The 14522-nt window shown below is 38.6% G+C and overlaps 1 protein-coding gene across 1 annotated transcript in view; it reads left to right on the forward strand.

Annotated features, from left to right (window-relative positions):
• PVRL3 (poliovirus receptor-related 3) overlaps positions 1-13694 on the forward strand; it is a 123454-nt gene extending 109760 nt beyond the window's left edge. Inside the window, exons 9-10 of the mRNA XM_011973277.1 lie at positions 11876-11938; positions 12725-13694. Coding sequence (XP_011828667.1) covers positions 11876-11938; positions 12725-12904 — 243 coding nt within the window. The 3' untranslated portion in view covers positions 12905-13694. The remainder of the gene's footprint in view (positions 1-11875; positions 11939-12724) is intronic.
• The last annotated feature ends 828 nt before the right edge of the window (positions 13695-14522 follow it).

Here is a 14522-nt window from a genome sequence, read left to right on the forward strand (position 1 = left end):
AGCACACCCAGCTAATTTCTTGTATTTTTAGTAGAGATGGGGTTTCACCGTGTTAGCCAGGATGGTCTCGATCTCCTGACTTTGTGATCCACCTGCCTCGGCCTCCCAAAGTGCTGGGATTACAGGCATGAGCCACTGCGCCTGGCCTTTTTCTGCCTTCTTTTAAATTAGCTGAGGGATTTAGTATTTTTAGTATTTTTTAATTTAAAGCCTTATTTAGTCTATTGAATTATTAGCTGTACCACTTTGTTTTTACTGTTATCATGATTTATCTAGAGTTTAGCATACACATTTTTAACTTACCACTATCTACCTTAATATTACATAATACTACTTCATATCTATTAGATGAATTTTAATATACATTTCAATTTCTTTCCTTCTTTCCTTATCATCTTATACATTTTATTTCTCTGTGTTATAAACCTGTGTTATAAACCTGACAATACATTATTACTATTTTTGTTTTAAACCATAATGTGTCTTTTTTTAAAACTACAAACTGATAAAGTTATGTTCGAAGTCCATTTTCTTCAACCTGAATAACTTTTCCATAACATTTCTTATGGTACAGATCTACTGATAAAACAATTTTTTCTTTATTTCACAATTTTTTTTTTTTTTTTGGAAACGAAGTTTCATTCTTGTTTCCCAGGCTGGAGTGCAATGGTGTGGTCTCAGTTCACTGCAACCTCTGCCTCCCAGGTTCAAGTGATTCTTTGACCTTAGCCTCTCAAGTAGCTGGGATTACAGGCGCCTGCCACCACACCTGGCTAATTTTTTTGTATTTTTATTGGAGACGGAGTTTCACCATGTTGGCCAGGCTAGTCTCAAACTCCTGATCTGAGGTGATCTGCCCACCTCAGCCTCCCAAAGTGCTAGGATTACAGACATGAGCCACAATGCCCAGCCTATTTTTGAATATTTTGTGGGATATAGAATTCTAGTTTTTTAATTTTTTTTCATTTAGCACTTTAAAATCATAGTTTTATTGTCTTCTGTACTCTTTCTTTTTCCCAGTGAGAAGCCAGTGATAATGCTTTATTTCTCTAATTGGACTATGTCTTGTTTTTCCCTCTAGCTACATCTTTGATTTTCTCTTTATTGTTAGTTTTTAGCAATTAGATTTTGAAAGGTGTTAAGAGTGGCTTTCTTTATGTTTACCATTTTTGGGGTTCATTGAGCTTCATAGAACTGTAGGTTTATATATTTCATAAAATTTGAAAAATTTTGGCAGTTCTTTGAATATTGTAATTTTCCCTTCCTTCTGTGATTCCAGTTATACAAATGGTAGATTTTTTTATATTATCTCACAGATTACTAAGGCTGTATTCAGTATTTTCAGCCTTTTTTGCCCTCTGTTCTTTTCTGTTGATAGTTTCTGCCTGAAGTACAGTGATTTTTTTCTTCTGCAGTGTCTACTCTGCAACTAAGGCGATCCAGTGACTTTTTCCATTTCAAACATTGTATTTTTTTCCAACTCTAAAGTTCTTTTTGGTTATTTTTTATAGTTATCAACTCTCATGTTTTGTTCATGTTTTCCTTTATAGCCTTAAACATATTTATAATAGCCATTTTAAAGTTTTTGTCTGCTAATTCCATCATATGTCATGTTATGCTTTGAAAACTCATGTTGAAATTTAATTGCCATTGTAATACTGTTGATCTAATCACCTTCTACCTTCATTAATAGATTAATACCATTATCTTTGAAGTGGGTTAGTTATCTCGAGACTGCAGCCCCACTTTTCTCTCTGCATTGTGTGCTTGCTTGGCCTTCTGCTTTCCACCGTAGAATGATGTAACATGAAGGCCTTTGCCAGATGCTAGCACCTTGATATTGAACTTCCCAGCCTTCATGAGCCAAATAAACTTCTATTGTTTATAAATTACCCAGTCTGTGGCATTCTGTTATAGCAACACAAAACAGACTAAGACATGTTATTTCTGGTTTAGTTTCTATATACTTATTTTTTCTCACTTTTTTGTTTTATCATGGTCAGTACATTTCAATTGGATGCTGGACACTATGAATGTTGTGTTTTCATTTGTTTGAATTTTGCTCTTATTTCTTAATAAGAATTCAGTTATTTCTGGAAATCAGTTAATTTACTTCAAGATCAACCTGATCTTCTGGAAGTTTGTTTTTAAGTTTTGTTAGGATGGTTCTAGAATAACCTATCTTCTAGAGCTGCTTTAGCATTCTAAGGGGTGAACCTGGGTCTCTGCTGGATGTCTCACAAGTTCAGTGAGGATGTTCTACTTCAGCTGGTTGGATCATAAGTGTCACTCAACTCTAATTAAGTTCTGTAATTGTTAAGATAACAGATCCCTAGCAAATTTTCTTTCTCCAACAGTTATTCTTTGCTCTGTGGATGCCCAGCCTAGTATACTGCCAGGGAACTCTCATGCAGATTTCTGGAACTTTTTCTGTGTGTGTCTTTCTCTTCTTCAGGACCCTGTTCCACAGATTTCAGTCACTTCAACTTTCCTGAATGCCAAACTCCGTTTCCGCAGTTCAGCAAGATCCTGTACTTTTCTTGATTTTTTCTCTTCTTATGCCACCAAAAAAAAAAAAAAAAAGTTATCAAAAGATAACACATGTGCGTGTGTGTGTGGATATTTTGTGTGTATGTATTTTTCCATTATCTGGGATCCCAGTCCTATACAACACAGTTGTCCAGTGTCTGGGAAAACTGTTGTTTTGTGTATTTTGTCCAATTTTCTATTAATTTATGACAGGAAGATTAGTCTGGTATTAGTTCTCCATCATGACTGGAAGCAGAAGTAAAAATATATCACTTGTCAGTATGAGGAAGAAGCATTAGGACAAGATATATCAATCAAATGAAACTTTTACAATGCCTTGTGGAGTTATAAGCAGAAGAGAGGGAAAATGCCATCACATAGATGCAGAGCACATTGTAGAGAATAAACCTAAGGAAGAAGTAGGAAGGTCATGGAAGAAAGACTCAGCAGAGAAAATCACTGGGTTTTCCATGATCCAGTAATTCCAGAAATCTCTTTGTTTAGGGTTGAATGAAAAATAATTTCAACAAGAATCCTAGATATTAATCTAAAGTTCTGGTGGGTGGGTAAAAAAAAGAGACACAATTCCCTGGTCGACAGTAGAATTGGGAGAATAACAGAAGCACAAATAGAAGTGAACTAAACAGGAAAGGGTAATTATAAAATATTGTATTATTACTTGGATTCAGAGTTTCTTGACAGGCATAGGAGAGCAGTATATAGTAATTTGTTCCTTTTTTCTAAGGCACGACACAAGAATTCAGGCAGAATCAAAGTAATTAAGTAACATATTCATTATGCATTCTTCATATACTCGGTACTCCATAAAAAACAGTGAGTGCACATTAAAATATTTAATTATGTCTAGTATGCAGTGAGTGGCAGTGGGAAATTACCCAAGGATGTGACAGGGAAGCTGGGAAACTGCTTGAATTGGGAAGGCAGCAGTGGAAAATAGACCAGTTACACGTGAGGTGTGACGGAGGGTGCTTAGTGTATCTTTATCACAGCCTTAGGAACTGAAGGAAGATGGATGGTCCTTCAAGAGGAAGGTGGTGACTTTGAAGTATCTTGTCAAGGTGAGGTTTTCAGGGGTAAGTCAGGGGCCTTTAAAAATTTAGGAAGTTGAAGTTTTAAAAGATATTATTGTTTCATTTCATTTTTAAGATAGGAGAAGCTCGAACATGCTTGTATGCCAGGAGGAAAGAATCAGTGACAAGAAAAATAAGAGAGTTGCAAGACAAGGAAATGATATGGAAGTTCTTGAAGGTGTGGGAATGATTTGCTGAAGTGGGGAGAAAAGCCAAAAAAGAGTGAATTGGAGGCATAAGATGAGTCATTTTTGTGAACATCGAGGTCCTTTAAGATGATGGCCCGAACAGAATGGAGAAGAGAGTAACCTAGATGCCAAAGTCCTTGATGGGAAAGCTGTTGTGACTATAAGGTGGTAGCTAGAAGGAGTTCTGCTCTCTCTAGGTTTCAGAAAATCCTGGAAGAGGTAGATATCAGTTGGTGATAGCAGTTAGAGGTAACGGGTTAGGGAAAAGTTTGAGAAGGTAGGAGTTTTAAAAGTAGTATTGTTTAAGGTTTACAAATTGCAGTGAGTTAGGGTAAAAGAGAAGTATGGTTCTAAGGAAGGAAGTACAGAGCTTTGGGGGATGAAATTATGAAAGAAAATAGAAGATTAAAGAGACTTAAATTCGGCATCAGGGACAATGGTTCCAAATGGAACTGTAGTTTGAAGGTTTTTTACTGCCAGAGCCAGGAGAGTGTTTAGGGTTATTTTATGTCCTGTGACAATAGCAACTTGAAATCTTAGTTCTGTCACCGCTGAGAATAAACCTTAACAACTCTGAAAGCTCTACTGGTAGGATTTTAAATATTATCTATATGGAAACAGGATGAAATATAATACATATGAAAGAGGAGAGGCTCTGGTTTATTTGTTGGATCAGAGAAGGTAAAATGTTTACTAAGATAACAAATAAGATTCCAGATTCCAGATAGCCAACTAGATGCAGCAAGGAGGAACATCTGCTGCTGAGAGACAAGGACATTGGGAAGACTAGCACACTCTAGAAAATCTTCAGAGGGAAGGAATTGAGAGTGGATGGAGGGAGGACGCTGGGACTGGGCTGAAGCAGGAGGAAGTTGGGAACTCTGGCCAGGGTGGCTGAGCACCAGAACTTTTTCCTAACCCCGAGTGACTCCTGGTGAAGGGATGAGCTGAACAGTTGAGGAGTGAGCCTTGGACCTCTGGAATCCTAGCAGGAGGAGACCCACAACCTCCACAGACACTTGAGCTGCTTAAAGAGGTGGCGGGGCAGCACTCCAGCCTGTGTGGAAACCAGAGGGTTTGGTGTGAGAGTAGCTACAGTGGAGTATGGCCAAGGGTGCCCATCTCCCAAAGCTTGCCATGCTCCTCTAGGAGACTTTAGCCTTTGGGTGACTGTTGGATCTGGACAGAGCAGGGCAGTCTTGCCCTTGGGACGGGGCTAGTCTGATCTGAATGCTCCCCTCTCTTCTGGCCTCTCCCAGTCTGGCTGTGCATGCCTGCCGCATAACTTTGAATACCCAACCAGGGTGCTTCCTGGAGGACTGCATCATAGCTCCTTCACCAGCAGACTGTGCCCAGCTGTTGGAGAACTCCAGCAGACTGCCCTCCACTGTGGGACATGCACCGTCCCACCCACAGCCTCCCTGCACCACTTTGCCAGGACACACCCATGCCCCCGTGACTCCCCTGCTTCCTTGCCAGTGCATGCACATGGGCAGACCTCGCCTCCCCCACTGGCACACGTGGGACAACAAAAAAAGAAAACTGCAGGCCAATATCCTTGATGAACATGGATGCAAAAATCCTCAACAAAATACCAGCAAACAAAATCCAGCAGGAAATCAAAAAACTAATCCACCACAACCTATTAGGCTTTATTCCTGGGATGCAAGGTTGGTTCAATATAATGGAACTCAGTAAATGTGATTCATCACATAAAACAGAACTAAAAACAAAACCATATGATCACCCCAATGGATGCAAGAAAGGCTTTTGATGAAAATCAACATCCCTTCATGTTAAAAACCCTCAACAAACTAAGCATTGAAGGAACATCCTTCAAAATATTATAATAAAAGCCATCTATAACAATTATAACTCACAACCAACATCATACTGAACAGGCAAAGGCTGGAAGCATTCCCCTTGAGAACTGGTACAAAACAAGGATACTCAGTCTCACCACTTCTATTCAACATAGTACTGGAAGGCCTGGCCAGAATAATCAGGCAAGATAAAGAAATAAAAGGCATCCAAATAGAGAGGAAGTCAAACCATCTGTTTGCAGATGATATGCTTCTTTGCCTAAAAACTAGATAGCCTCTGCCCAAAGGTTCCTAGATCTGAAAAACAACTTCAGCAAAATTTCAGGTGGCAAAATCAGTGCACAAAAATCAGTAGCATTCCTTTATATCGAGAACCTACAACCTGAGTGCCAGATGAAGAACACAATCCCATTCACAATAGCCACAAAAAGAATAAAATACCTAGGAATATAGCTAACCAGGGAGGTGAAAGATCTGTATAACAAAAACTACAAAACACTGTTCAAAGAAATCAAATGACACAAACAAATGGAAAAACATTTCTTGCTTATGGATAGCAAGAATCAGTGTTGTGAAGATGGCCCTACTGCCCAAAGCAATTTACAGATTCAATGCTATTCCTAGCAAACTACCAATGACATTTCTTACAGAATTAGGAAAAAAAAATACTTTAAAAATTCACATGTAGCTCGTCACAGTGGATCACATTTGTAGTCCCAGCACTTTGGGAAGCCAAGGTGGGTGGATCACTTGAGGTCAGGAGTTCAGGACCAGCCTGGCCAACATGGTGAAACCCCATCTTTACTGAAAATACAAAAATTAGCCAGGCCATGGTGGCACACCCTTGTAATCCCAGCTACTCAGGAGGCTGAGACACGAGAATCACTTGAACCTGGGAGGCGGAGGTTGCAGTCAGCTGAGATCGTGCCTCTGTACTCCATCCTGGGTGAAAGAGCAAGACTATCTCAAAAAGTAAAATGAAAAAATAAAACAAAATTTACATGGAACTTTAAAATTTCTCACAGAATTAGGAAAAACTGTTTTAAAATTCATATGGAACCAAAAAAGAGTTTGAATAGCCAAGACAATCATAAGCAAAAAGAATAAAGCTAGAGGCATCATGTTATCCAACTTCAAACTGTATTATAAGGCTACAGTAACCAAAACCGCATAGTACTGGTACAAAAACAGGTAACAGACTAATATGACAGAATGGAGAGCCCAAAAATAAAGCTGTACAACTAACATCATCTGATCTTTGATGAAGTCAACAAAAAACAAGCAATGAGGAAAGGACTCTGTATTCAATAAATGGTGCTAGGGTAAATGGCTAGCCATATACAGAAAATCAAAACTGGACCCCTTCCTTACACATTATACAAAAAATCAACTCCTACCTATTGAATACTATGCTTGTTACCTGGGTGATGAAATAATCTGTACATTAGATCCCCATGATACACAATTAACCTATGTAACAAACCTGCACATGTACCCCTGAACTTAAAATAAAGTCAAAAACAAGCCTGAAAAACTAGTGTTAACACTTTTGAAACCAGGGATGAAAGCCTCTGTGACTTTAGCAAATCAGGAGAGTGAATATGGATTATAACTCAGTAGAAATTGCTGTAAGACAGTACATGAAAGAGAAGTTGAAATACGTATTACAGATTTAGAGTAGCCCCAGACTTCCTAGGAAAAGATACAAGAATAATAGAATAACATATGCTGTGATCCATCAGTTAAAGTATTAGAGTTTTATTCAGTACATATATATATTAGTCACCAAATATATATACAGCATTATTTAAGACACTTTTCAAACATAGATATTTTGTTAATTTTTTTTTTTTTAAATACCAAATCCTGTTGAGGACATGGAGCAGCTGAGACTCTCATTCATTACTGGTGGGAATACAAAATGGTATAGATGCTTTGGGAGACAGTTTGGCAGTTTCTTAAAAACTAAGCATATACCTCATGCCTATAATCCCAACACTGTGGGAGGATCATTTGAGACCAGGAGTTTGAGATGAGCCTGGGCAATATAGCAATACCCTGTCTCTACAAAAAATAAATTTAAAAAATTAGCCAGGCGTGGTGATGTGTGCCTGGCTAATTTTTATCAGAGATTAGATAGCCACACAGTGCAGAAACAGATACATAACGCTTTCCATAGCCCACTTCCTAATTCAGGGCCTTTTCTAGGGTGGGTTGGGTCCTTGTCTGCATACACAATTTTATTAAATATTAGATTACAAAAGTTATGATGATTTAATGATGAAGATTCAGAATATGGGGTAGAGAAAAGGAACTTACCCATTCACTTATTGTCCAATCAGTGCAAGTGAAGATTGTTTGTAGTGTCCAGGCACCAATTTTTCCTGTTCAAGCCTGAGAACTTTCTCTTCTTGTCCTTGATTGTCAAATGCACCACTTCTGGCTGTTTAAAAAAAAATCTTCTACCATGAGCAAAAGACAGCAATGTTATTATTACTCATAAAGCTATGGCTCTTTAAAATCTGTTTGTATTGAAGCAGAATAGACAGATCATTTATCTATGTAGTTCCCAAATACTATTAATACTTGTTATATTGTTACTTATGACACTGCCTTACTGACTTCCAGAGACTTGAAAGTTGTTACCACATTTGATAGGTAATGACCAAATGCAGGTCTTAACCCAGGGTGTCCAGCAAAGTGTGAATGATCATTTATTTTCCGGTCATGTTAAATTTACCATTTGGAATTTTAAATATAAGCATAGAACAGCACATCTTCCAACCAAATCTTCCCTTGAACTGTTGAGGCCATAAACACTGTGTTCCTAGAATATGCTCCCTTTCAGTGTTGACTGTACCCCTGCTTTCCCCCACACTGCCACGAGGAATAGGCAAGGAATATTGTTACATTGCCGACTATGTTCTGTTTTTCTTTTCTTTTTTTTTTTTTTTTTTTTAACTTTTCAACATGAATGTACTACTGTTAAGGAATAGAAACAACCACCAGAAATCTTTGGCTGCCCTCCATTTGGTAGCTACTGTTTATTTCTTGGAAGCCAAGGTTGCTTAGAACATCACTTAAATTGCCTTTTCCTTCTACAAGTGTCAGACTTAGAAATTAAGTCACACTATTAGACATGAGGGACTGCTGAAGAAAATGGTATGAGCAGACTGTGGCCTGTCTGTCAGAGGTTCCTTCATGCTGGTAAAAGAGGTAGTGGGTTATGATGGCTTCTGCTGACTTGTCCTAAGAATCAACACAAATGTCTTTAGGTTTTATTATTGTAATAAAGGGAAACTTGAAGTGGGAGGAAATGAGATTGTAAATTGATTTTTTAAAGATATCCAAATACTACTTTTTAAAATATAGATTAACTCTTTCATGGCTTAGAAAATTCACACCCACCCCCTTTACAGAGAAGCTTCTGATTACACCACCTCTTGTCAAGTTAGATGCAGCAGTGAGTGATGTGAATTCATTTCTTAATTATCTGTATTAATGGATGGAGAATAATAAACGGCAAAGAAACAAATGAAAATGCTGATTTTAATATAAGGTATTTTTTCCCAAGTCTAATTTCCTTTGACTAGGACTGCTACATAATTCCTGAGGCACAGTGAAAAATGAAAATGTTGGTCCCCATGTTCAAAAATTAAGGCTGTCAAGATGGCATTATTAGGTGCCTAGATAGGGGATGAATGAGAGGCTCATCTTCACTGGGACATGGCCTCCAGGCACCTGCCGTATGCACCATGACTGTGGGCATGTGCTCCTGAACCAATGCCCAGGCACCTGCCTGGGCCGAGGACAGCAGCAGTCACTGGAGAGGGGACACTGAGAGGGAGGCCACGTAGGACCTAGGGCAGCAAGATGGGGAAGCAGTGGCCAAGAACCACACAGCAGGAGGCAGGGATGCCTGTGAGCCTAGCCTACAAGTCCCTGAAGCATGCTTTTTTGTCTTGTTAGACCACTTACAACAGAAATTAATGGTGAAATTATTAAGAAATCTTAGATGGCAACTGCAAAGTATTAAAAGTATTAAACCCCAGGGGCCCTGTGTGATTGGCCATCCATCCATGACTGGCCCTGCCCTAGACTTCTACTAGTGTTTACTGGTTAATATCACCCCATCATGTGGGAAGCACTGTAGAATTATGCTGACTTTGACAGGAGGAGTGAACATGTCACATATTTGTAACATAGATAACCTTGACATAAATATCAAGAATTGATGATAGTTTAGATTCCAGTACATTCATTAGTGAACTATTCTTATTATTGCACAAACCCACACTAAGGTAGAGGGATGGAGGAGGATGACTATGTTAGTCTGTTCAGGCTTCTGTAACAAAACACTGTAAACTAGGTAGCTGACAAACAACAGAAATTTATTTCTTATATTTCTGGAGGCTGGGAAGTCCAAGATCAAGGTATCAGCAGATTTAGTGTCTGATGAGGGCCTTATTCCTGATAGATGGCTGTCTTCTCACTATAACTTCATAAGAAGGAAGGGGAGAATTCTGATCTCTTCAATCCCTTATAAGGGCACTAATCCCATTTATGACAGCTCCACCCTTATACCCTATTCACCTCCCAAGGGCCCCTTACCTTTTAGTACTTTCGCATTGCGATTAGGTTTCAACATATGAATTTTGGGAGTGTACAAACATTCAGACCATTAGCAATGGCTAAGAAAGGCTCACTACTTACTGGAGTTGAAAGTTAACATTAGGGACTATAAAACAAGACAGTCATGATGTGTGCTGTAATAGAGATAAAAACAAGAACAATAGGAAAACTAGGAGTAAAGAGATTAACTTCGATGGAATGTGGACAAGCCTTGTGAAAAAAGAAAATCACTTTAGTCAGCCCATGTTGGCTAGGTAGAATTTCTACTCCCAGAAATTTGTCCTTCCAAACCAAAAGGGACAGTATGAGCAAAGATAGTGAAATGCAGAGCTTGTTGATAGATATGCCTGCATATGGCATATCTGATTCAGGCATTATTTTATTATATTGACTGAACATCTATTTTCCTGACACTAAAATGAAAGCAGGGATGTAAAAATACAGAATTTGGAATTAGAAAAAGCCACATTTGAATCACTCTTTACCACTTACCAGTTGTGTGACTGGAGACAACTTGCTTAACTAAGCCTCAGTTTTAGTCATCCGTAAAATAAAGATACTAGTCTTGTTGAAGTATTAGGTGAGATAATACTTGTGAAACACTTCAGCCAGCACTCTCTATCTGGAAAAGGGGAAAGCAAGTAGACTTATAGTTGTGATAATAAATGCTATGAAGGCTCAGAAAAGGGTGGCTATCTCTGCTCGAGGGTGTTGTGCAAGGCTTCGTGAAAGAGGTGATATTTGAACTGAAGTCTGAAGGGTGAGTCATGTGTTTGTAAGCTGAGGAAAACTGAAAAAAATTCTACCTAGGGTGAGGTTTGAAAATGAACTCCCTTTATAATCTGTGTGGGGTAAGGGTGGGGATAAGAATGGGAGAGTAGCAAGCAAGAAAAGGATGATCATATATCCTTTAAATCTACGTATAAAGACAAAAAAATAATGTCTCATTAACCACCCCAAACCACTTTTACCTGATTCAAAATATCAGACTCTTCCACTGAGAAAAGACAGGAGACCTTCTGTGGTGACCTCTCCCTCATGTAAGATGTAAACCAGTTTGCATGAGAACTTCTGCAGCAGATGTTGTCTATGTTTTCTCTTTCTTTTTTTTTAAGACCAAGTCTCAGTTGCTCTGTAGCCCAGGCTGGAGTGCAGTGGCACCATCTTGGCTCACTGTAACCTCTGCTTCCCCAGTTCAAACAGTTCTCCTGCCTCAGCCTCCCAAATAGCTGGGATTACAGGTGTGCACACCCACGCCCAACTAATTTTTGTATTTTTAGTGGAGACGGGGTTTCACATGTTGATCAGGCTGGTCTCAAACTTCTGGCCTCAAGTTATCCACCTGTCTCGGCCTCTCAAAGTGCTAGGATTACAGGTAAGAGCCACTGTGCCCAATCCTATATTTTCTTCTTTCTAGAAGTCAAGAGCCAGGAGAGAGTGAGTGAAACTGTTAAAAAATATGGTTGCTTTTCTTACTCTCATGTGGAACATTTTGCTTAGTTGGTAGACATTTATAACAAGACATGATTGGCTCTTTTAAAAATAGGAATCTTAGTGGTTGATATGTTTGCCATGTGTTTTACAGTGCATGTCTTTTTGTGTTTTCTTCCAGCCTGAACACTTGCCTTTGCAGACTCAGTTCAAAGAAAAAGAAGTTGGCAATCTTCAGCACTCTGTAAGTAACCATGTTGTGGTTATCAGCCCAGGTGGAGCTGGTAGCTAACATGCTTATTAAAATATCATTTAATTCTATACAAGTTCATTTTATTCATCTTTCCCCTATTGGAGTGTCTCTGCTAAGATCTGGTAGTCCTTGAATTTTACTCTTAGAAGTAATCAAGTTTTATGAAACCAATAACGGGCAGAAGAATCCGTACCAGAGACACCACAGAACATCATGGGGGGTTCATTTTATAAGTGCTAGCTGTGGCAAGGTCAAGCCAGAAGGAAAGGTCAAGACAAGACGATATTTTTGGCAGAGTTTATTTTCAGTTTTATCAGACATATGTTCAAATGCCAGTTCATTTTTCTGTGTCCTTTCCCCAGTTCCCCAGAGCTGAGTCGAGGTTTCTTTTGTTTGGTTGGTTTAATTCTCTATATACCTCGTATGTTCATTTCAAGCTTGAGCCTTGCTTTAGAGACTCCTGAGGTTTATAACCCTGTTCTTCTCCAGTTTACCTTAACTGATAGCAACTCCAAATTTCAAAATGTGAAACTGATCCCAGTCTCCATTAGTCACAATTTTGTATCTAGGAGCTACTACTATTCTTATTCAGGGTAATGTAAGCAACAAATGACTGGAAAATATAAGTTGTTGAACTTATCTTGCCATTCAGTAGTTTTTGGGGTAGTGAATCAGGGACACTAAACTGTAATGAATTCTATTCGTGCCTGTTTTTACCAGTGCTAGAAAAAATGCAAACAGCTGCTCTGCTAATGTAAGCAATGTTTGAATTTTTAGAATGGACTAAATAGCAGGAGTTTTGACTATGAAGATGAGAATCCAGTTGGGGAAGATGGCATTCAGCAGATGTACCCCCTTTACAATCAGATGTGCTACCAAGACCGGAGCCCTAGCAAACATCATCAAAGTAACGACCCTAAGAGAGTCTACATCGACCCACGAGAGCATTATGTGTGATTTTTCTCTTTTTCCAATGGGCGTTATAACAAATGTTTATTCTTAGATTGGGGAGAGAAACTAAGGCCAATAGTTGTTTTACTGTCTCTCATATAGAACAGTCCCACTCTAAGGGTATTGGAAGTCCTAATGAATGACGTAAAGCCAATAGCAAATTTCTTTTCTTCATTAAGGGTTCCTTAACCACCAGCTGTGTTTGTGAACTTGACTATAGCTTTGTGTGTTTCTGTGACGATGGTGTTTAACTGCTAACATTTGGCCTACAATGGCATTTTCATTTAACAGTACCGCATCTGCCTGTGATAACTGCAGTGATTCTCCAGAAAGAAAGGCCCCAGCTGGTACTATTAACCTCGTTGGGTCTCAGGCATGCTAGCCTGTTCATCTGTAATTCACACGGGCATAAAAATGAGTTCAAAATCTATTTCACTAATTCTTTAGCTGGGATTTGGATTTCCCTGACATACTTAATACAATTACAATACCTGTGTACAAACAGAGGCCTGAGGAAAGAGGCAAAATTTGTTCTTCATCAAAACAGCAACAAAAGGCAGTTGAAACCTTCAAGCCTGTTGGTTGCTTTTAAACCCTCGTGTTATTATGATATATATTCCTTGTTGAACACTGAGGTCCTGAGGGATACATATCTCTTTCTGTTTTCTGCCTACTTTTGACTAGCTGTCTGTAACAAAGGCTCTTCTTTTGCTCTGTCACTGTTCCTACAATACTGTTCTTTATTAGCTAGATTAGCCTATTTTGCACCTATTAAATTCTAAAAACCTTCTTTAAATGTTGTACAGCCTTTAACCTTGTTCCTCTTTTCTCTAGTATTGTACATGACAGGCTCAGCTTTCACTTCTGAAATTTCTTTCAAACGAATCCCAGCCACATAGTCTTTACCTCCCCTTCTGCATTCTTCAGACTACTTATCATCCATGTTTTATCTACCTCAGGAAAGCCTGCTGGAAAGTCACCATGTAATAACTTCTGCTTTTAAAAGCCAGGTGAAAATTTAGAAAACTTAAAAGAAGAGGCACTTCAATGTGGCATGTATGTTAAACTGACGTGTTTTTTATCCCTTCTCCCCTACTTTACCTGGTCACCAAGAGTCAAAAGAGATGCTAAAAAGTAAATAATATAATGACTTGTCTACTGGGGTATCCTGCAACTCTTTAGTGTCTGTAAATGTCTGTCTTGAGTTTTCTCATCTCCCTTTGCCAACTTTCCATCCCTGAGATTGACAGTAATAATTGCAATGAGGTCATTACAGACAGAGGTGGAAGGAATGCAGTTTCACATGAATGTCCATCACTTCTCTCACATCTTAAGGAAAGCATCTTACTTTGTGTTCTGGAAGATTAGAGGTGTGTCAAAGGTATAGAAAACACTACAAAGAGTGTTTAAGAAAGAGTGACATAAGCAATAAAATACATAAAGTAGTGTATATTTCCAACCTAAACTTCAATGGTAGAGGAGAATGTTAGCACAGATTTCTAATGAGATGCCAAAGATATGTTATGATTTATGTTGTGCTGGCTCTAGTTCTTTTTTGTGTGTTTGTTTCTTTTTTCTAGTTGTCATGCTTTATCAAATTATCTCGGTAGTTCTACAGCAGAAA

This window comes from Mandrillus leucophaeus, unplaced genomic scaffold (genome assembly GCF_000951045.1).
Source record: "Mandrillus leucophaeus isolate KB7577 unplaced genomic scaffold, Mleu.le_1.0 Scaffold1365, whole genome shotgun sequence".
Classification (NCBI taxonomy): domain Eukaryota; kingdom Metazoa; phylum Chordata; class Mammalia; order Primates; family Cercopithecidae; genus Mandrillus; species Mandrillus leucophaeus.